Source organism: Phymastichus coffea, unplaced genomic scaffold (genome assembly GCF_024137745.1).
Source record: "Phymastichus coffea isolate CEN01 unplaced genomic scaffold, Cenicafe_Pcof_1.1 PCOF00031, whole genome shotgun sequence".
NCBI lineage: Eukaryota > Metazoa > Arthropoda > Insecta > Hymenoptera > Eulophidae > Phymastichus > Phymastichus coffea.
This window is the reverse complement of record NW_026706842.1, coordinates 3,391,368-3,413,564: the sequence shown is the minus strand read 5'-3', so window position 1 is coordinate 3,413,564 and position 22,197 is coordinate 3,391,368. Positions and strand designations below refer to the sequence as shown.

Sequence of the window (22,197 nt, the reverse complement as noted above, 5' to 3'; positions counted from 1 at the left end):
TCGTCAAATTCGTCGCACTTTTCGACCTGTAATTCTGGAATTTTGCATAAAAGAGATAACCAATTCTCTCGGAGCCTAGAACGACGACTCTCTGCTTGGGAACGATCACCAAGTGGAAGAAAGAAGAAAAGAATCAGCGTCGGCACCGCCCTTTCCCGTGACACTCGATCAATTTTAAACTGCGAGAAGCAATTACGGGCTCGTTTGAGTGAATGAAATCGATTGGTCGGTTACTCATGACGAGCGGAATGGTGTAAAGAAGTGTACTTATAGGAAAGGAAATAGCAAATTAATTCGGATGTCAGTGGAGTAAAGGGTGCAGGATCGCCGCGGGGCAGTAGAAAATTATTTAAATTTAACATCAATCATAATTATGTTTGTTTCCCGTAACGACTCTATTGCGTTTCCGCGGCTCACTGTAAAACCGAAACTGCTCTCGCCTAAAGGAGCAAGGCGGAAAAAAAAAAGTTCCGATTTATCGTGTGCGTGCGCGCCGCGCGCGAGTAGGTGTGTGTGTGTTGCGCGCGCAAAGGCAAGCGGACGATTTCCCCGGTATCATTAAGCGCAAATAATTTATAGAAAATGTCTCGGACTGAGTGTACACAAAGCATTCCCTTTCTCCTCGGCGTGTGGGAACATGCATTATGGATAGTTTCGTTGCGCGCGCGGCGCTCGCTGAAAAATGATGCCCCATCAGCGGGAGCAAACCTCAAAATAAATATCTCCTCCTCTGGAAGACGGACCGCACGCGAGCGCGACAAATTCTCAAGGAGCGAGTGAGCGCCCTCGAATTAGTGGCCGCCCTCGGCCGACTCCGAAAAATTCCGAGTGACGCGGAGTACGAGAATAAAAGAGAGAGAAATCTTCTTCTCGGCCCCCGCCTCCGTCGCCTCGCTCGCGCTGCGCCTCCCCTTCGGGTCGTTGCTCACCCCTCTGCCGACTGCGCCAAACTCCGTCCCCTTCGGACTTTTCCTCCGAAAAGGAAAGCGCGCGAAAACCTGACCAAAAACACTGCGCTGCCGCGGGGGAATTGCGACTTTTCTGAATCAGGGTAAGGAAGCCAAAGCTTCGATCGCGTCGGTCAGATCTCTCCCTCGTTTTGGGTGAAAAGCTCCTGTAGGAGTGTGCTGGCTCTGTCTCTCTTTGTTATTCTTCTGGCGGCCACGTTTTTTTTCTTGAAAGTAGGCGCCGGCGCGAGATCTGGACTGCTGACCGCGGCCATAATGCGAAGACGATCTTCAGCTCAGGGGCAATTTCAAGACGAGCTTCTCGTTCCGACATGCTACGAAAACTTAGCTCACTGTAATCATTTCTCCCTTGCGATCTCCTTGTGAATTAAATCAATAGATTTGATAAGCTCGCCAATTTCCCATTTCACGTGCATTATCCAAATGAAATACGGTAAAAGAAACAAAGTATGACGCAAAAAAAAAAATAAAAGAAAAATACAAGTAAGGACAGTGTAACATTAGCAATGCTATTCAATACATAATGAGCAGCGGTAGCATTATATTAGTCGATAGAATACAATTATGACAACGTTTCAGAACGATTAGAGTAATCGCTCATCCAACGGGCCAACATTTGAAACAATGTTAGGCAAGTCCATTACTTGTGTCACACTTGTGCTACAACCAAATGTAAGGAACATAATTATAATATTATTATCGACGCAACTTTTTCAATGATATACCTGCCGACCGAATATAAAAACCAAATAAAATATACAATAAAGCAGTAATGCGCGTGGTAGGTTTGGCGAACCTCTTAGAAGAGCCTATACCATGAAGTCCACGAGCTTTTGCAATTACCAGTAGTTTTCGTTACTTTGAAAATATCGAGATTTGGCGAGAAAATTGATGCTCAGTTGAGTGTCACGCAATTTTGCAATCATCGGTCAAATGTGGGACGCTGTGATCCTTTAAATTAAATTAATAACCGAAAGTTCAATCAGTTGAGAAGGTCAATAAAAACTGTCAAGTTTTTGGTAGAAATATAAGATTTTTACGGGTAACTAATTTTATTGAAGTTTCTTCAAAAGTCTTTTTTTTTCTTTTTTTTAATAAAGTGACATTATTTTAATGTGCTATTAACAGCTTCACTTATAATTCTTTTCAAAGTTCTCTCGAAAATAACGACGTTGCAATAACGGCTTTAGACGCTCTCGATGAATCCTTTACGTGTAGCGTGGTTGATTGACCAACGATTGACCAGGGTACTTCGCACTTCCAATAGGATTTCAAGCTAACATGTGAGGATAAATACAATGGGATATAATTAACTGCACGAATCTTCAGCACGATATCACAAATCAAAGTTTCCAAACTTCTGGCATTTAATTGGATAGCAGTTTTTGTTTCCTGCACGTTCGTAAAGTTAGTTACATGTCAAATCCAGTTAACAACTCGCTTTCAGAAAAGTGGGCCAAGAGAATAACGCATATCAAGATGTATATACTTTTGCTGACGCGATAGTACATAACCCCCTCGCCTGGCTCGGGCGTAAACACCGCACGAATCGCGAATCTCTTTCCTGAGCATGTATCGTACCGTATTTTTTTATACGGGTGGAAGGTGTGATTTTGAGTGTACGCTGTTGGTCGAGCGTGCAGAAAAGTCGCACATTGCGCTGGGAGTATTGGAAACGAACAATTACGTGGCCGAGTATCTGAACGATAAAGGTAATATGCGCAGCTCATTCTCTAATAATTATGCATTACCAGACAAATCTCGAAGTAATGAAAAGTGAAATTAAGCTTTGCCTTCGCAACTTGATCTGACACAAGCTGGTGGAATAAATCTCAACGATAGAAATGCGATATTGCGCGGCAACATTGTACCCGCAAATTTGCTTAGCTTTCAGTGAAGTCGAACCGAAACAAAAAAAAAAGCTGAAAAAAATTACAGACCACGAGTATACAGTAGCTTTCTCTTCCGGCACTTTTTTCGCCTATATAATTGCGCGTTTAAAAGCGGCCAATTAAGGATCGGGGCAGCGTATTGCATAGTAGCTGTAGTTCGTAGTAGTAGCGGCCACCCCCGCAATACGAGAAAGAACGTGAGACAGGTGGTTGGTCTATTTTTACGGATGGGGGTGGGTGGGGGGGGTTCCACTTATCAAAGTTAACGATTGCAGCTTACGAGCGGTCGCAGTGAAAACCGGAGAGAAAGCGAGAGTACGATCGATCGAAGGATAGAGGTAGTTCAACGACACCCGACTCGCCCGCGCGCGCGCTGTCTCTCTCTCTCTCTCTCTCTCTCTCTCTCTCTCATCCTGACAAAACTGTCGGCTCGATTATTTACAAGCCGCCGCAAGCTCGCGTGTGTCAAGTTTTACAAGATAAAACCCGACTGCACGCGACTTGTTTCTTATTCATGCGGCGAATCCGCGAGGCAAAGTCGCGCGTTGTACGCCGTTCCAGTACAGTTGGGATCCCGACCCGACGTCGTGTTATCGCGAATGGGCATATCGATCAGCGGTACAACCGTACAATGTTGTCGTATTAATAATTAATGCGCGATTGGTAGGTGGAACGGTCGAGTAGAAAAATATGAAAAGCCCAGTTTAAAAGCCTCTGATTCCGTCAGTAGTGTGGCGGCGATACGGTCAGGCGCTCTGTGTGCGTGCGTGTGTTTTTGTTCGTGCGAGTCGGAGTAGGGAGGGTACAGTCGCTCGAGAGGGGGTTGAATCAGCGCGGCGTTGGCGGCGAAGGGGCGAGGGGGGGAATTAGTGGATGGCCTGGTGGACACAATGTGAGGGGATACTTTCTCATATCAAGTATGGCCGCTATGGTGGCATGATGGCCAAAACAATCGTAAGTGACTCGCTCTCTTGTATTTTACACGTCGTTCGTTTCTCTTTCTCTTTTGGTTTATGTGTGTGTGTGTGTTTTTTTGTTCGTTTTCCCTTTGTTTCTCTCTTTGTGATGCACTTGTCGACGGCAAACACGCGCGAGTGACCTGTTTCATCTTCCGGCGGCGAAAAGTTTTGCTGCGAGCCGCAAGGAAAGATGTTTTGATTGACGCACGAGCTAGCGCACTTTGTACTTGTCTTTGTCGTGGTCGTCAGGTAAGCGAATAAATACCGCACGAGTTAGGAGCACGTAGGAGCGCAGCAATCTCCGTGCGCTTTTGCGTTTGCCGGGCGCATCTGCGATCGTCGTAGCGGCGATATTCGCAGATATAACGCACCCAGGCTGCGCCAGCCGCGTTGCGAGGAAAAGAAGCGCGCGCGCGCGCGCGCGAACGGAGTCTCGCAGAAGAACTGGCGGAAAAGACCGGGAGCGGCTGTCTCGTTTGCATGTCGGCGCTCGGTGCGCAGCTTCGCATCGCCTCCCACCCCTTCGGCCTGGCGTTACACGTGCGTTCGAGCGCGCGCCATGAATTTTCTCAGGCCGCTTCAGATAGCCATATCGCGCGAGGCGAGCTACTTCGAGGTTGAAAAGTGGGATCCCGGGAGTGGGTCTAGTTGTTCGAAGCCGAATATTTGTTTTTCAGGTGGCACTTGCCGTGTCACAGGGCAGACGCCGCTGTGTACCAGTTTTATCGACTGAAACTGCAGTCAAGTCACGGCCGTATCAGGCGTGTTATTCGCGTTGGAGCGCGGCACGGGGCTCGCGGGTCCGTTGCGTAGCGGCCCCCGATTCGGGCGAGATTCGCACCCGGCGAAAAAGAATCAACGATCGCGCGCGTACGCTTTAAGGAGTCGGCCGGTGGACAGCGTCGGAGACGCAAGTATCGATCTCCGCGCGGCAGCTTTCAACTTGGAGCAAACGAAAAGTTTCCTTGGGCTCGGGCTGTTAAAGTGGCCCCCCTCGGCTGGTGCATGCGTACAGGAGATTTCTCCGAGTCGAGAGAGAGAGCGAGAGCGAGTGAGGCCTATTGATCGGCCAAGCCGGCTGACTGGCTGGCAAAACAGCGCTCTTGCCCTCGTAAACAAGACAAATATCATCGCCACACGTCCTCTCTCTTTCTCTCTCTCTCTCTCTCTCTCTCTCTCTCTCTCTCTCTCTCTCTCTCTCTCTCGGCTCGCCATGCTTTCCGTTAGAAGGTCTGAAAGAAAAGGAGCGAGCGAGGGGTAAAAATTTGATTCGGCTGCCCCCGCCCCCGTCTTCTTCTGCTTCTTCCTCCTCGCAAGCACGGGCTATTTCGCTTGGATGAAGCGCCATATTTGAAACTATGGCAACGCTCGATGTAATCTCGATTCGAGGATCGAAGCCCTCCAAAAACTCTCGGGACTTTCACTTTTCACGGCGTCCCCAACCTGACGTTCTTCTATATACGTATATACATGTACGCTCGTCGCTCGGCTCTACGCGTGTTTTCGTTATTAAATCGCGCGCACAATGCGCCAACAAGTGTGTTTTAATTTTTTGTCGGTGTTTGAAAGCCGAGTACCCGGCGCGTGAATGGGGCGAGTAATTGAAATCCCACGAGGGGTGGAGTGGGGCAAGTTCAATTTTTAGGTCACAGTTCCGATTATGCCTTTCAGTGCGCGCGAGGGTGGAAACCGCTGCCTATATTGACGTTCAATTACGACTAATAAGAGTTTTATTTCCCGAACGTCGCTCTTTCTCTCTCTCTCTCTCTCTTTCTCTATTTCATTAACGTCGTCGTCGCTGCAGACATGTCATATATATACGCTTCAGGTATACCGTAGACTGTAGCTCTCTTCTTTCACGAGCGACACGAACAGCTCGAAACGAGTTTGAATATTTGATGCTGAAATAGCGGACCGGATGGACGTTCGAAAATGGCAATTGGCGTCGTTCTCTCCGGCAGTTGCGAGTTGTAAATTTAAACACTATGATTTGCGTGGCGCGCGAGGGCGAAAATCGAAAGAGATCCGTGAAATGGGCGCGTTTCACGGAGAAAACTCTCGAGTTACGCGTGGCTCGGATCGCGCCGCGCAATAAAGGGCTGCTCTCTCGGCAGGTATAATCCGAGTGGTCCATTCATCGGCTGTCAGAGTCCGCGTCGAGAGACGGGTTTTTCAGGATTTTGGCAACACATATACGGGCGGCCCGTTGTAGCTCCCTAATCCAATCTCGCTCTTTCTTTATTCCCCGGCTGTGCGGCTGGCGCTCGGTTGCGCGAGCGCGCGCAACCCTCTCGATCGTCGCCGCGGCTCCTCGTGTCGCACAATCGTGCAGCGGGCGGCCGGCGAGCGCTCGAATCGATGATGAATCGGCGGATTTTCCCGGAAACCCACGGCTGCCCCGACGACCGATGGGGGAGTTCGAGTTCTCGTTGTCTAAACACTCCAGTTCGATTGTCGAGTTGCAAGGGGAGTACGCTTTCCCTCCCGAACTTTCAACCGACGGCTCTCCTCGGCCCTGCCTCCCTCGAGCGCGTCATAACTTGCTCGATTCCGAAATAGCGCCGAAGACAAATAAAATACGACGTTGAACTTTGATGCGGTCATTATTCCTATGGCAGGCGCGGTCAGGCGCAATTTCCATCAAACATTCAGGCTATTTGTATTAGCGCGCGCGAGAGAGAGGGAAAATTGAAAAATATATATATAGATCTGTGGCGGATGGACAGTCTCCCCAAAAAGCGGCGAGGCGGCGCGCGGGGCTCGTGAAAAATGCATGGGCGCGCGGGGCCAGAGAGCACGAAAGTTCGGCGGCGCTGTCGGTGGCGGCGGCGGGGGGAGGGGGGCTGCCGAGGAGCCTCGCGCGCCAGGCTCGCTCCCAGCGCCGAGCATGGCTACATGACAGATCGACACGAGCTCGCGCGCGCCTAGCAGCTCCGCGCCGTCGTGTTGCACCTGAGGAGCGAGTCGCGCCGAGGCCAAGTCGCGCACGAGGGGCGCGCGAGACAGCGAGAGAGGTGCGCGTGTTTGTTGCTCGTCCCCGCGGCGCTCTGCCACGTGCCGCCCTTGCTCGCCGCGGCGCACGCGCCGGCGCCGCGCGGCCGCCGTCCCGAGTGAAAGTGACTTGCCGCCTCCTCTCGAGAGTCCGCCGACTCGGCCCGCAGCGGCTGTACACCCGAGTGGCCGCCGGCGCGCGCGCCTCGCGACGCTGCCCTACTGCCGGCCCCCGAGCGGGCCGTCGCCGCGCGCTCCCGCGCCAGCATGAGCCCCGTCGGGCGCTGACCGCGCACTCGAGCACCAGCCACGACCATGGAACAGCAAGTGACGGACGTCAGATGATCCGTGCCGCTTCGTGCTGTCGTCGCGTGCGCGACGTCCTCCCCAGTGTCCCGGCTCTGCCGAGCTATTCTTCGCCAGGTAACAACAACGGGGTAAGCTGGTCGTTATTTTGTCGCACCCGGTGCTCTGCACTTGCCGAGACGGCCAACTTGGTCTCTGTCGCTTTTTCAAAGATCCGCTTTGCCGCTGAGCGCGAACAGTCTGCTCCCCCTGTTTCATGTTGTCTTAGTTGTGGCTTATCAGTTCGAACGGTGTATAGCTAATTGTCATGTGACTTCGTTCTCGTTCTCACGTTCTACGCGACAGTACACGGAGAATTACTTTTTATAAAATCATACCGAGTGCTGGCGGCTCGGAGGCTTTCGTCGAGTAATGAAATGAGAGAGCTCTGCATAAAACATAATGAAAGGCCGTAAAAGCCGGAATTGGAAATCGTAAAACAGAACAATTCGGCGTGCCCCCTCGCCCCTTGAAAGAGAGGCCTGGAAACATAGTTCAGCCGCCGGGGGCCGGTCGTAATTTAAAAGCGCGTGGCGGCGCGGATGCGAGGTGGTTGTGCGCGAATCGCGGCCGGTGTCGCTCGATCACGCCTCCGCGCGAGTGACGGGCAGGCACCTAATGAGCTCCCGGGAAGTGCTCGAGCAGCGAGCGGCCCGGGGCGGGGTGCACCGGTCGAGGAGCGACGAAAGCTAGCGGAAAACGCGTATTCTCAATTTTCTCCAAATCGTCCCCAAAAGCGAGGGCGTACGCATGACTCACGACCCCACGTCAAAGCTACGCCGTCTGGGCGAGCGGGTGTGCGTACTGCGTATACGTGCGCGCGCGGGCGTTCCGATCGACAACTTTCGTTTTTCTTTCCTCCCCAAACGAGCGCTCGCGCGCTCGTCTCGTTAGGCGCCGTCGCCGCCGGTCCACCCTACGCACCTACTTCATTTTCGCAGCTAGTAAAATCATTATAACGTTCCGAATTAAGCCTGTCATGCGCACTGCCGCCGCCCTCTCTCGCTCTCTCGCTCTCTCCCTCTCGCTCTTTCATGCGCACCGATGAGATTCATTAGTAAAGTATCGGATTCCTTTTGTAGTCGCAAGAGCAAAGAGAGAGAGAGAGAGAGAGAATTTCCAACGCGATCACTCGAAACGCCGAAAGCAGAAAATCGATATGCCGGCTCTCGAAGGGATTGAGAAGGCGAGGCCGCTGAGAAAGAGAGACGGAGCGATACGATTATATGGCCGAAAAATTATTAAATTTTCCCCCAAGCGAGGACTCTGCTGCCGTCGCTACGACTGGCCGATGTCCTCCTTCACGCCCCCTTCCATCTCCTGCTCACGCCTTCCCGTTTCTTTTCCAACTTTTGCCAATTTCTTAAACTACGCTCGCCTCTAATCCACTTTATTTATATAGATCGGAGCGAAACTCTATTTACGATTCTTATTAAAAGCAATAGTGATATTAGACTGGCGGACAGGCCGAGCACTCAGTTGTCGCGGGCAAATTTATGAATTTCCCGGCTCGCAGCAAACTTTCCAGATATTGCGATCGCTTTATCCTCGGCGCCTACACCCACGACGGAACGTCGACAATTTGCACTTATCTGCACTCGATGAATGTATGCTTCATTTGTGGAGAACGAGCTCGCTATCGATTAAATACGACTGCGCAGCAAGCGAACTTTCGTATTTGCGATTGTAAAGTTATTGCGACGGTGACGCGAGTCGTTTGTCTTCGCTCCAAATAGACCACGGTTATCGGTCGACAAATTCACCGGCTTCGACATTTCGGCGAGAGCTAAACTAGTTTTCATATTGATTCCGGGATCGACTTGCCGTCTAGCTCGTGAGTTATCGTTAATAAAACATTCAACTTTCAATGCGGGCTATCGTGGGCGCAATGGCGTCGTCAACCCGGAAAAAGTGTACATGCCATTCGCCTCAAAACCTCGGCAGAACTAGATTATAGTCCGAAGAACCGATATCAATTTTATAAAATACGAACCACACTATTGTTACAATTATACCGTATGAAAAATCCTACGCAATTTACGGGGTGCAATGTGGCAACGCCGCGCTGCGCGTGTCGCGGCGCTCAAACTCAAATACATTGGGAAGCCTCTTTTGTGCAGAATTAAAATATTTTTACGTTATCTGATTGAGCATTATTCACGTATAATCATTCGCACTAATAATTCAGAAGAAAATGATTTACATGAAAATATTATTTAAATTTGTGATAATTGATTCATTGTATACATTACTGTCTGCCTGTTCTTTGTAACGTCGATTTTTACTCGTATGTGACTACAATATATCATAGCAAATTATTGCAGGTCGTGAAAAGCAACATACGATATTTATTCAGCGCGAGAAATAAATACACGAATATCGAATAAGAGAATTTATTTAGTCGCCTTTTATTCCATTTAATTACCGAATGATCAATTGAAAGATAGACGGATGACGCGTTAAAATATATATGCCTTTACGATTTTATATTGCAATCTTAAAGTAGCGGAAAAGTGTACGAAAGTATCGCTGACTACGCAATGCAGTATGCATCTATAAGTGTTTGACATTATGTACCAGAAATATTAATAGAATTTGCAATAATCTGATATGAACTTGATTTGTAAAAAATATCGAAATCATATTTCATCTGCAACGTATGAAAATCACAGAATCATTTGACAAATATCTATTGCATTGACATTACTTATTTGACAATGCTCTTTCACTCTGTTTCATCGAACGAAAAGCTGGCTATTTCACCCCATTAAAATTATTGACTCACGAAGCTGTTCATATGCCACAGTGCCCATCAGTCATCCAAATGAGCGTTCGAATCGACGAGATCGAGCAGTCGGCTCGAATAGATAGCTGCTTTCGCAGTTGATAAAGTTCGTTGTGACTGAGGCAGTGCGACTGGTGATTTTCTGTGCAGAGAAGGAGAAAGTGAGCGGAGAAGGCAAGGGCAGAGCGGAAGGAGTCGGAAGCCGAAGCGAAAGGATGTCGTCGTCGCAGGAGACCTGCCTGGCGGCCGAGTCGACGGAGATCGATAGCGAGGGCTCGAGCGGCGAGGAGCGCGCCGGCGGCGGGCGCTGCCTGCGTCGCCCGTTCCCCGGCGCCGGCTCCGACGCGGACGGCCTGCCGAAGAAGCGCCGCAAGCAGTCGACCCCCGTCAAGTTCTCCACCTCGCTGAGCCTCGCCAGCGCGGAATGCGGCGACGAGTCCGAAGAGGACGCCGCGACCGACGAAGGTAAGCCGACGCCGAGTCCGCCGACGAGCAGCACGCACTCGAAGCCGCCCACGCTCAAAGACGAGAACCTCAACAACGAGTTTCGCTGCCAGCTGTGCAGCCAGTTTTCCGATAGCCGCGCGGCGCTCGAGCTTCATCTCGAGTGCGACCACCAGGGCGCTTTCGCGCAGCAGCGCGAGTCGAGTCCCGAGCAACCGATCAGTCCGGTCAACTTGTCGGGCGTGAGTATTAGGAACTTTGCCGCGACCGCCTGGGGACAACTGCAGCAGCAGCAGCAGCAGCAGCAGCAGCAGCCACAACAGCAGCAGGCCGCCGCGGCGAGAAACAACAACCACTTCTCGGCGATGCCCTCGTTCCCCTCGCACTTCGCGCAGTTCCTGCCGATCGCCGGCTTTCCCGTGCCCGACCCCGCGCAGATCCAGAGAGCGGCCATGGGCCAGCTGCAGCCGCCAAAGATATTCAACCTCGACGCCTACTGCGAGCTCTGTAACAAGGAGTTCTGCAACAAGTACTTTCTGAAGACGCACAAGGCCAACAAGCACGGCATCTACAGCGATCCCCCGGCCAGCCAGTCGGGTCAGGGTAGCAACGACGGCGCGCCCTCCAGTCCCTTCATCGCGACCAGCCCCATAGCCAACTTGACGGCCAGCGTGAATCAGCCGCACAGGATCGAGAACAACGGCGTGCAGATGCAGCAGCAGCAGCTGGCGCTGGCCTGCGACCTGTGCCCGAAGCGCTTCAAGAACGAAGACTCGCTGAGGAAGCACCAGCGCAAGATCCACTTCAGTCAGAACAGAGAAGTCGACTCGCCGGCAACGTCGTCGATCCCCATGTCGCTGCCGTCGTCATCGGGCGAGGAGGAGAGGCAGAGCCCCGCCGGCATCGAGTCGCTCTTCAAGCAGGAAATCAGCATAGACCAGGACGAGGCGTCCTACCCCTCGACGCCGGGAGCCTCCACGGTGTCGCCTGCGTCCGCGCCTCAACTCAAGGACTCTCTGGTCAACGGCGACCGGCTGCGGCGCATCGGCGTCATGAATCCCGAGGCGTTCTGCGAGCTCTGCTGCAAGGAGTACTGCAACAAGTACTTCCTTCGTACTCACAAGCTGAAGAGGCACGGCATCTTCATTCCGGACGACAAGTCGGCGCCAGCGCCGGGCTCGGCAGCCTCGTGGCACCAAGTGCAGACCAGCCCTCTGAACCTCATCGTGGACAGCGTCGGCAACGGGTCCGAGTCGGAAGATCGCGCCGACGAGTGCTCCTGCAAATCTTGCGGCATACGATTCCAGACGCAAGAGCTCCACAACCTGCACATGGAGAAGATCCACGACGGCGCAGCGCCAGCGGGACAGCTGTCGCCCAAGCTGGAGCAAGAGGCCGAAGCCGCGGACCGCAGCGACTCCATTTCCGAGGACCTGCAAAAGCTGCAGACCATGATACTGCAACTGAACAACCTGGAGTCCAACAAGGCCGCCTCGTGCGCGCTCTGCGGAAAAGACTACGACTGCCCGGACGCTCTGCGCAGCCACATGGTACTGGAGCACAAGGTCGTCCCGGAGAACCTGTCCTCGCCGTCGCAGCCCGCGTCGCGGGACAAGTCCTCGCCCGGCGGCGGCGCGAGCAGCTCGACCAGTTGCGCCCTCTGCGAGAAGGAGTACCCGAGTCAGGAGGCTCTGAGGAGGCACGTGGCCGAGGACCACCAGCCGTCCACGCCGACGAGCTCGACGCCGCAGCTCGCGTCCCCTGCGCCCGCCACCCCCAAGTCGGGCAGCTCTCAGCCGCCGGAGCGCAAGCCCGTGGCAAGCATCACGCCCACCTCGAGCTACTGCGAGATCTGCAACAAGGAGCTGTGCAACAAGTACTTCATGAAGACGCACATGCAAAAAATGCACGGCATCGAGATCGAGAACGGCGCCCAGATCGGCGGGGTCGTCTGCAACATCTGCAAGAAGGAGCTCTGTAGCAAGTACTTCCTGCGCGTGCACAAGCAGAACACGCACGGCATCGTGGAGGAGGGCGCGCCCTCCGTCGGCAAGCAGGACCACTCGGAATGCTCGTCGAGCGCCGAGGACGTGGCTCTGAGACCCGAGCAGCTGGGCGACGTCAACATCCGGTACATCACGCACTTCACGGAGGTTTGCCCGATCTGCAACCGCCGGTTCCGCAGTCCCAAGTGGCTCAAGGCGCACCTGCAGACCGAGCACGGCGAGGCCGGCCACCTCAAGTGGCGCGAGATCGAGCAGTACCAGCAGACGGTGCCCAGGACCGGCGGCCGGGCGTCCGGCTCGTCGAAGCAGCACCACCCGAGCGCCACCCTGAGGATACCCAACGGGTTCGAACCCTCGCCGCAGATGCGCTCCGACCTGGCGGCCTTAAACAACCAAGTGCTGTCTAACTTCTTCGGCAACTCGACGGACGACCAGCCGGTGCAGACCTACCGCTGCTCGCAGCCGCTGTGCAACTTTTCGACGCAGATCCTGGCCCTGTTCTTCCTGCACGAGAGGTCGCACAGCCACCAGCAGGAGAGCGCGGCCCTCGAGAGCGAGCGCGCGATCCAGTGCCCGATCTGCAGCCAGTCGTTCTCGCAGCTCGAACAGCTGCGCCAGCACGTGGCCAGTCGACATCCCAGTCCGTTCCCGGGACTGCTGTCTCAGTTCCCCATCCCTCTGCTCGGCGACTTCGGTCTGGCTGGCGAGCAGCAGCAGCAGCAGCAGCAGCAACAGCAGCACCAGCACCAGCACCACCATCAGCCGGACAGGATCGACTACCCGGAGCCCAAGGAAGACGTCCGCCAGGCGAGTCCCCTCCAGACCAAGAGCGAGCTCGAGGCTAGCAAGACGCCCAAGCAGGACGACAGTAACGCCGTGCACGTGATGCCTCAGGGCGCCTACAAGTGCTTCCAGTGCGGCTTCACCACGGCCAACCTCAATCGCATCAAGAAGCACATCAAGAAGGATCACAAGAGCCTGGGCGACCCGCAGGAGACGGCCCTGGCCGAGCTCACCAAGACCCTCAAGGACGTGGCGAACAAGCACAAGGTGCCGGCGAGCTACGCCATGCCCCAGGACACGAGCCTCAGCGGCGACAAGCTCATCATGCAGCCGTTCATGATCGAGGAGCAGAGTGCCATCGGCAACAACGGCTGCGGCAACGGCGACGAGAGCCCGAGGCGCTTCGCGCCCGCGCTGGTGTTTCTGCCGGTGAAGGCGAGGCTCGGCAACAGCCTCAGCATCACCTTCAGCCTGAATCCCGCCTGAGCCACGGCTCGGGTCCACTCGTAGCACGCGAAGGTTACTGGTTCCTATGGCTGTCGAGCCGAAGAGGTAACCCGCGCCCCGGCCGACCCTCGCTTTCCCGTCGACGCGAGCCGACGCCGGCGACGGGCTGCTCCCTCGACGGGCTATCCCTTTCCACCCGACTCGGCCGCGGCCGCGTTGTCTCTCGCGACAGTCTTGTACATATTATATATTATACCTAACTATATCTCGTAGAAGCAAAGTATATTAATGCAAATTGGTGATGAAACAAAGTTCCTATTTTCAGCGGGTCTCGCATGCGAACGAGGCCCATTAACGAAGCGACGCTACTCCGCGACTTTATTGCTTGTACATGACGCTCTCGCTTGTCCTCGATGCAACGCTCGACGCGTCCCTTTATTGCTCCCACTCCGTTCGTTCGTTACTGACCTCGCTTTTCTCTTCGTTTCCAGTCGTCGCACTCGGCTCTGCATACTTACGCCGGTTTTGATAACGTTGTACCTACGATGTAATACGCCACAAACGAAATACACCGAGGCCTTCTCACTGTCGTTGTTTCAGTACTGAAATATAATCAAAATATACAAAATGCCTTTGCGAATCACAACTGTGAGATTATACGTATTATATATTTATATAGTTTTTAAAGCATTTGATACGGAACAATATGACAAATACAGACGAAAAAGAAAATAATAGTAATAATCAAACCAAAGCATAGAATACAAAGTGAACTCAGGGTCGAGATAGGATAAAGAAAAGCCCTTGTAATCAAAAGTACAATCGTATTTATGTACACAGCCAACAGATCTCTTATCTAGTAATTTAAAGCGAACGACATGTATTAGAGCGAATCAAATTCTTTGTAGCAAGTATCCATGTGAATCAGCGCAACCACAGTCACGCTGCTGCTGCGTGCACGAGAATCCTCGAAACCAAAGATTAACGACGTCCTTTTTATTTATCAAACATTGCGAAATTTTGGCTTAGTTTGGCTAATCTAGAAATTGCAAATGCTAGTCAGCAAGAGAAACGATACTTTTTACGATCTAGTCCACGCGAATCTCGTGCGCAAAGTCGTGTTGTTTGTGCCTTGCAGCTTGAAACGGAGAATCAAAAATAGTTAGATACTGTTCGTAGATATAGCTGGACGTAATGGTCACTGCTTCGAATCCCTGAATAACTTTTTTTTCTCATTGCACGCGTCGATTATCCTCGCAATCTAAAAAGAATCTACATGGGATTCCCCAATAAAATCAGTCCTGCGTGAACATTTTTTTTTCTTTCTGGCCGTCGGCGACACTTTTTGTCAAAAGTAATATTCCAGAAAACCTTTTTTTTTTCCTTTCGAAAACGACGTATCGAGCGAACGAAGGGGAAGAGAGTCGAAAAAAAAAAGCCGTGGTAACGGCTCAAAATCCAGCGGCAGCTGTCGGTAGAGTGACCGCTCGCCCTAACCTGACCAAAGAAACATAGTAGTCCCACGTCTAGTGCGCGCGCATTTCCGATTTGGGCGCACGCCGCTAACTAGTAGCTTTCAAAAAATTTCCCTTTTTTCCACCCCTCGCCGAGGCTTTTCAGGCCAATCGTTAAAATTAATTTTAGTCTCGAGTCGTTGACCCCTCATTGACGCGTCGCCCGCGATGAAGATATTTATCATTGCGGCATTTTGCACTCGCCGAGCGACTCTCAATTATCAACTTTTCTCACGGATTATTCGAATGTGGTATCGCGCGACAAGCGAGTGATTTATGCGAGATGCGCGCGGAGGAACGAAAAACAGACCAAAATTGGAATGACGACCTGACACTCGAGCCAGACGCGCGCGACGATGTCCGTCTGTTTGTGCATTTGAAGATTTTTCACTCGGGTGGTGCGCGCATAATAGAATGCTTTTTTAAGAATGCCCATCATTTTTCAATCAGCCGACGGCGCTCGCTGGGGGCAATTTCCATAACTAGACGTTTCTCTTTTTTTTTCTTTTTTTTCACAAAACCGTTCACGCACGTGTTTCACCTTCGGCGCAGGTAATTCCATACTTTCTCTTTTTCTGCGCGCGCGTATATTCCCCTGCTAGCCGGGCATTAGATTATAGGCGAAAAAGTTGAACGCTACAAATAATAGTCATAAGGTCCGAGAGTTGCGCGTTCAAATATTCGTGAAGGTCCGAGGGGGGAAAAAAGTTGGAAGAAAGCTACGGCTTTCGCCCCATGCGATGCCAAGCTAAGCGCACAAATGTATTCAAATTCCCCACCTTTGTCTAGGCAGTGAATCATTATAGGAGCCGCTGGCTGGCGGGGTGGCCGGACGTAAGAGCGCCCACCACGAGTCGAATCGACACGGCGTTTTCCAAAAATTCGAAATTAGCATTCGCTCGATACGCACGATATATATCTCTCTGGCCGCATTCATTCCACTCTCTCTCTCTCTCTCTCTCTCTCTCTCTCGCGCGCGCGCGCGCATTAACATAAATTCAGTGACACGGGGCTCCGCGACCATTACGTCCATTCAGTGTGTCCGCGTGGGGTGCCGGCGCGGACGAGAACGTGCGCATAGAAAAGTACACAGGCGCGTATACATATGCACGCGCGCGGAGAGAGCGAAGGAAGCGCGAGGGGCGGAAAAGTTGTTGGTGGACGCGCGTGGAAATCGCGCGCGGCTGCTGCAGACAGGGGCTGCGGGCCAAGGCGAGCAGCGGGCCGATTGTGCGGATGCCCCTATGGCAGTGACATGCAAAGCGCGTCGCGCAATTCACAATGACACCATTAAGGTCGACGGCTTGGTTGGCATGACGCGCGCGACAGAAATCTCGGGGACTCGCGGAAGCGCGAAAGACCGCGTGAGCATGATTTATTGCCTTTGTATCGACAAATGAGCGCAAAATCAAAATTAACGCCTAACGGTTTTTAGCTGCTATATTGATATATATTATATGATATATGGAATCGGACAGATATTATATTTATAAACTATGTATACACGCTATTTATTATTATTATTATTATTATTATTATTATTATTGTGCATTGGAGAGTGAGCGACGTATCAAAACAACATGCAACAAAAATGTACTATTCAGCAGCGTGAAATTATGATATATATACATATATACACTGTACACGTTTGAGGAGGGAAATTAATCTGTATTATAAAGAGGAGACAAATCTATATTATATTATACATTGTCGCGTGGAGTTGATAGCAACGAGTGCAACTGATGCGAGCGTGAATTTTAGCCTTAGACTTGTCTCAAATGGTAACGTCTAGTCATCTCAGTTTTCTTGCTTTAAAGCAAAATCAGCTATCACCTAAAGCTAGTCAACCAATCAAACAAAGATGTGCACTTTCGGGTCCGCTTTATTTATTTCAATTTTAATTTTAATTTTAATTTTAGTTGTCGCTTTTGTATCTATATTTTTTGTCGCTACGATTATTTTATGATTTCTCATTATGTGTGACTTTTGTGTAATAAACGAAAAGTAAGAAAAATACGATTTGCTTTATTTTGCATTCGATTTGGCTTTCTTCGTCATTGCGTTGGTGTTTGTTCCGCGTGCATGCTCATTTTAAAAGTTTTTAAGTTGATTAAGCTCGCGACGCAGCACGAAACAGAGTACAAAGTGTGTGGGCAAGCGCAGCAAGCGAGCCAAGTGTATGGGAACGACTGAACGAGGAGAGCCGGCTTTTAGCTGTGGGTGTCGCTTTATGCCGCAGACTTGTCCAGCGAGCGGCGACGAGACTCGCGGAAGGTCGACGCGCCGCGATGAGAATTCGCGTGTACGCGCGAGAGCGAGAAAAATTGCTCGGCAGTAGGCTCCGACTGACGTCCGTTCGGGTAAATGACACCGCGCTATCTCCCCCCACCTTCTCGGCAAACATACAAAGAGAAATCGCATGGGGAAAAGTAGAGAGAGACGGAGAGATCGAAAGACGCCCGAGTCCGTCGAGGCACCCTCCTCTACCCCCTCCGCCCCGACGGCCGCGCCGTGAACGCCTTCCGCCGCCCTATAAAAATCAATAATATCTCACGCTTTCCGAGAGCGCAGAAATTTGATAGAGCGTACGTGTGCCTCGCTGTCCGTGGTAATTAGTGGGCTGCCACCCGCGCCGGGCGACACTCTCTTCGGCGGCCCTCGTACGCGTCAGCCAGCCTCACCGTCTCCGCGATCAAATTTCTGCCGGTCAACCAGATCGGCGCGCGATCATTATTGCCGCGAATCGACATAGCTTGCCGCGCGGTTACGTTTCTGCAAATAGCGTGACGCGCACCGACCAAGTCGGCCGATCGTTTCGAGTATCGAAAATGCGCGGAGAGTGACGCAACGACGGCTCGCGGGAACCGTAAACAATCTCGAAACGCAAGCGGCGACGAGCGCTCGCAGCTCGAGGGCAAAACTGAAGATAAATTAAAAATAGCGCAGTCGATTGTCTTGTGGGGAGCTGTCGGCGGGGGGGGGGGGGGTACTCGATCGATAGAGCTGACCACGTGATATGATTTCGCTCAAGCGAGCCTAGCCGCAAACATTCGCGCACACTCGAGAAGGCTCCTCGGTTATTTATCGCGCGTCGAGCCAAAGTCGGCGTGGCCCACCCTCCGCCACGTTGTTCATCGGCCGATCATAACGCGCCTCGTCCGTCCTTGCCGCATGCTCGACGCTCGGCCGGAGGCGCCTCGCTATTCAAAGCGAAGGAACGACGAGGCGAGCGCGAGCAAACTCGGCCCGGCTGACTCCTCGTCGCCGCTTGGAAATTTCGTCTCTCGCGATAATTTCACCGGAGCTCTGTCTTTTCCTCGCCCCGATACACACGCGCGCGCGTGCGCGCGTAATGGCCAGCTCGGTCTGGCCCCTTCCCTTTCGCCACTATAGAGACGCGAAGCCCTCTCTCACTCTGCCTCCCTTGCACGCGTTTTATTGCTTTAAGAACAATGCCGAGCACTTTGTCGCGGCGCGGGCTTTCGACACGCTTTTCATTTTAGCGCGCGACTCACCCTTTCGCGTCGGCTGGGTTGTTTTTTTTTTGTTGTTTTTTTTTTCACCTCTTCCGTAAGAATTATAGGCCGCGAATTCGCTGAAAAGTGACGAGAAAGCACGTGCGCGCGGAGGGATGCTCGAAATTGTGGAAACTCTCGGCGCGCAACCCTTTCATCCAGCTGAATAGCCGAAAGGGGGATCCGACGGATTTCACCCCAGAATTTTTCAGCTGCGACGCGCGCGCGCGGATTTACACAATATTTTGGAAATGCCTCACAATACCGGCGCATTGTCGCGCCTGCAACAGATGGCGCGCGGCCGTATTACACGCGCGGAAATTGGGAAAAAAGACGCGATATCCCGGCCGAAGGAGGGAGGGACATTGGCAGAAACGCGTAACAACGGCCGTCGTGAAATTAGCCGCTCGTGCGGAAGGGTAAACGGATTTCTATTTTTCACTGCTTTTTTTTTTGCGCCTAGCTTTCACCTCGACACGCGACGACCATTTTTTTTCCTCTTTTTTTTTCTACGTGCGCCCTGATGCTGGGGTGTGTCTACGCACGCGTGCTTTAAAACGAGCATGAAAACGAGCGTTTTTGTCGTAAAACTCGTGCTCGCGAGGGTAAATAAACAGATGCACGTATACTTTGTGCCACGAGCGGCGAGGGTTGAAATCGAATTACGTGGATTTGTCAGTGGAATTGAGCGACATTCGGCCAAAGCGTTTCTCTTCTTAATGAATTTTTCATTCATTGTTGTAGCCTTGCCTTTGTTCAGCTTTATACCTTCGTTTCTGTTTTTCTTCTTTTTTGTCTTTTTTTTTTTTTTTTTTTTTTTTGTTTTGTTAAAGTTCTGAGCGAGGGCGAGACTTATAGCCAAACCACAAAGTTCCTATCAAACGCGCGAGAGACGTTAATTATTATAGATTCGTGTTGTGCTCGTGATGAGTTTCTATAGTTAAATTGTCACACATTCGTAGAGATACATGGAATTACAGAGAGAAAGAGAAAGAAAGAACAGTACATATATGCGTATAGTTTTTATTCGATTTTTGAATGACATTTGATAAACCCAGTTAGAAAGAATGAAAAGAAAGAAACCGGACCAAATCTCAGTGTTTGTACTACAATACACGACGACTTATAGATAACGAAAATTTACGTCACGCGTTGCGCACAACAAATGGAGCCTCGAACAAGAAACATGATAATTAAACTCTAAGGCAGTTGAGGCATTTAAAATAAAGCAGATGCTGCGTTAGCGAGATGAGCAGCAGACTATATTTATGTAAGAAGTGTACATTTTAAGGAGCACAAATCAAAAGTTGACTTAAGAAAGAACAGATTACTATCATTATTATATGTATACATATTATATAAAACGAAATCTGAACCCGAAGATGCAAGTACACGAGTCATTTGGAGAATTGCATAAGACCTAGAATGATATTTATAACGATACGGTAATTGAAATCGAGCTAGACATTTGGAGAAAAAATAAGGAGACACCGATAAAAAGGGGATAACTATGATGAGCGCTCAAGGAATTGACTCGTGCGTATAGGGCAAATTTCGTAATTCAGGGTCATTTTATGTAAAATTTCCGCAGTGCGCACGTGCCGCGCTGCGAGGATATATTTATACAGTGAGGTAAATAAATAAATTGCTCACAAAGTGAATACTAAGTACAACGTCGATGACGCGGATGGAGTTCTGAAAAAAGAAAAAAAAAAAACAAGTCGGTGATTGCGACGTCGATAGCGAATTAAAGTTTAAGTCTTATTCGTATTTATATACACATATTGGTGAACTGGAATACGTAAAACACGTTCGTGTAATGTATATATATACACATGCAAGTGGACGAGTCAAAAATAAAAACACTTTTCCAACGTCACGCGCAACCCAGAATCATCGTATTAATAGAAGTTCAATTACGAGCGCGCCATCTTTTGTATCCACACGACGGGCATCTAATTTTTCTATCCATCGTTTTTACATGATATCAGCAAATTATTGTCATATTTCAATCATAACATGTGATAGACGAGGCATATTGAAATATTAAACTTGACGTTGAGGGAAGAATTTTCTTTTTTGTAGAATACGTGGCCAAACCGAGGTAAACTGCAAGAACGTGAATACTATTAAAAGATAATAGAGAAAATCGAATGTTCCTAATAAAATGCTTTCAAAATAATTAATATTCTTACTTATATTATAGGATTTACGATAAATGTTACACAATGCTCGATTGTACCTAAATGTTTATTTCTGATACTTCTTAAGAGACGATAGGTATTTGGCATTCATGCCAAACATTAATTCGAATTGTAACAACTGGAGTGAGTGCAATCTGCAAGTTTACATTGATATGGAAATTGATGGTCGACATTTTTTGGTTCATTGGCTAATGAAAATTTTATGTACTCAAAAAGGACGATAAATAAAAAATTCATGAATGAAATTATAAAGCAACTGAAATTTTATTGACTTTTGGGTAGTTTAGAGAATTAAGGAAAAATGAGAGATAGGACTTAAGGTAACAAAATCAAAATCTTGCGAATCAAAATTAATCCATAAGTATATATAAATTTTAGGACCTTGTAATTGTCGGTGATTATATTGTTCGTTAGCGTGAAGCGCGATTCTATTCTGCAGACCTCGAAGCTTCTATTTAAATGATTTTGTCCCAGGAACAATAATGTTGTAATTCTCTTTGGTAATTATGTTGTTGAATGAAAATTGTCTTCTACGGCACAACTAAAAACTGCTACGAATGACTCATTATCATTATTATTGTCATCGAGTAGACGAATCTACGACTGTATTTTAACGAACGAGCGTCAAGTTATATGGAAAAACATTTGTACAAGTAGGCTCGTCGCCAATGCATTTGTATGATGAGATCTATATTAAAAAGAAATAAAATAATAATATTAAAAAGGTCTACGTTATTTCCTCTCAACGTCTTCAATAATCTTATAATCCATAAGACTTTAAAACATGCGATGATTCATCATTCCAACACTTTACTTTTTTTCTGAGATTGATATCGTTAATCCTTTCAATTGTTTTTCTCGGTCAATCCTAGACTAATATATCCTCGCGATCGAGAGAAATAAAATATCATATAATGAAATGTAGATCGAGTAAAGACTCATGTAATTATTCACCATTGAACGTTCATCTTTTAGTTAATAATAAGCAATTATTGATTTGACTAGGTGACTCAGTGATTAAACATAATGCTGTGCTCTATCATTGATATTACGTTACATGCGCCTCTCATGCTTCTCGTGAACATTAAAAACTTGCAAAAAATTCACAACTTGCAGCAAAAAGCGCAATACTTAATTTTCTGTGATGTACTTATATATAGAATCTGTAACTATGTACAACCATCTTTCATTCTCATTGTTCATTCGGATTGCATTGTTTACGTTCAAACGCAATAAAAATAGTCAACACCAAGGGATGCATTGCATGGACTAACAATGAGCAATTCATATCCCATGAAAAGGTTATGATAATTGAAAAATATGTTCACTTTCTCAGTAAGTGAA

At 49.7% G+C, this 22,197-nt stretch overlaps 1 protein-coding gene across 1 annotated transcript; it reads left to right on the top strand.

The window, feature by feature from the left end:
* The first annotated feature begins 6,968 nt into the window (after positions 1–6,968).
* On the top strand, positions 6,969–21,668 carry LOC131663182 (zinc finger protein 423). The gene is made up of 2 exons (XM_058933381.1): positions 6,969–7,247; positions 10,091–21,668. Exon 2 carries the CDS (start codon positions 10,156–10,158, stop codon positions 13,657–13,659), a length of 3,504 nt encoding a protein of 1,167 aa, XP_058789364.1. The 5' UTR covers positions 6,969–7,247; positions 10,091–10,155; the 3' UTR covers positions 13,660–21,668.
* Positions 21,669–22,197: the final 529 nt, after the last annotated feature.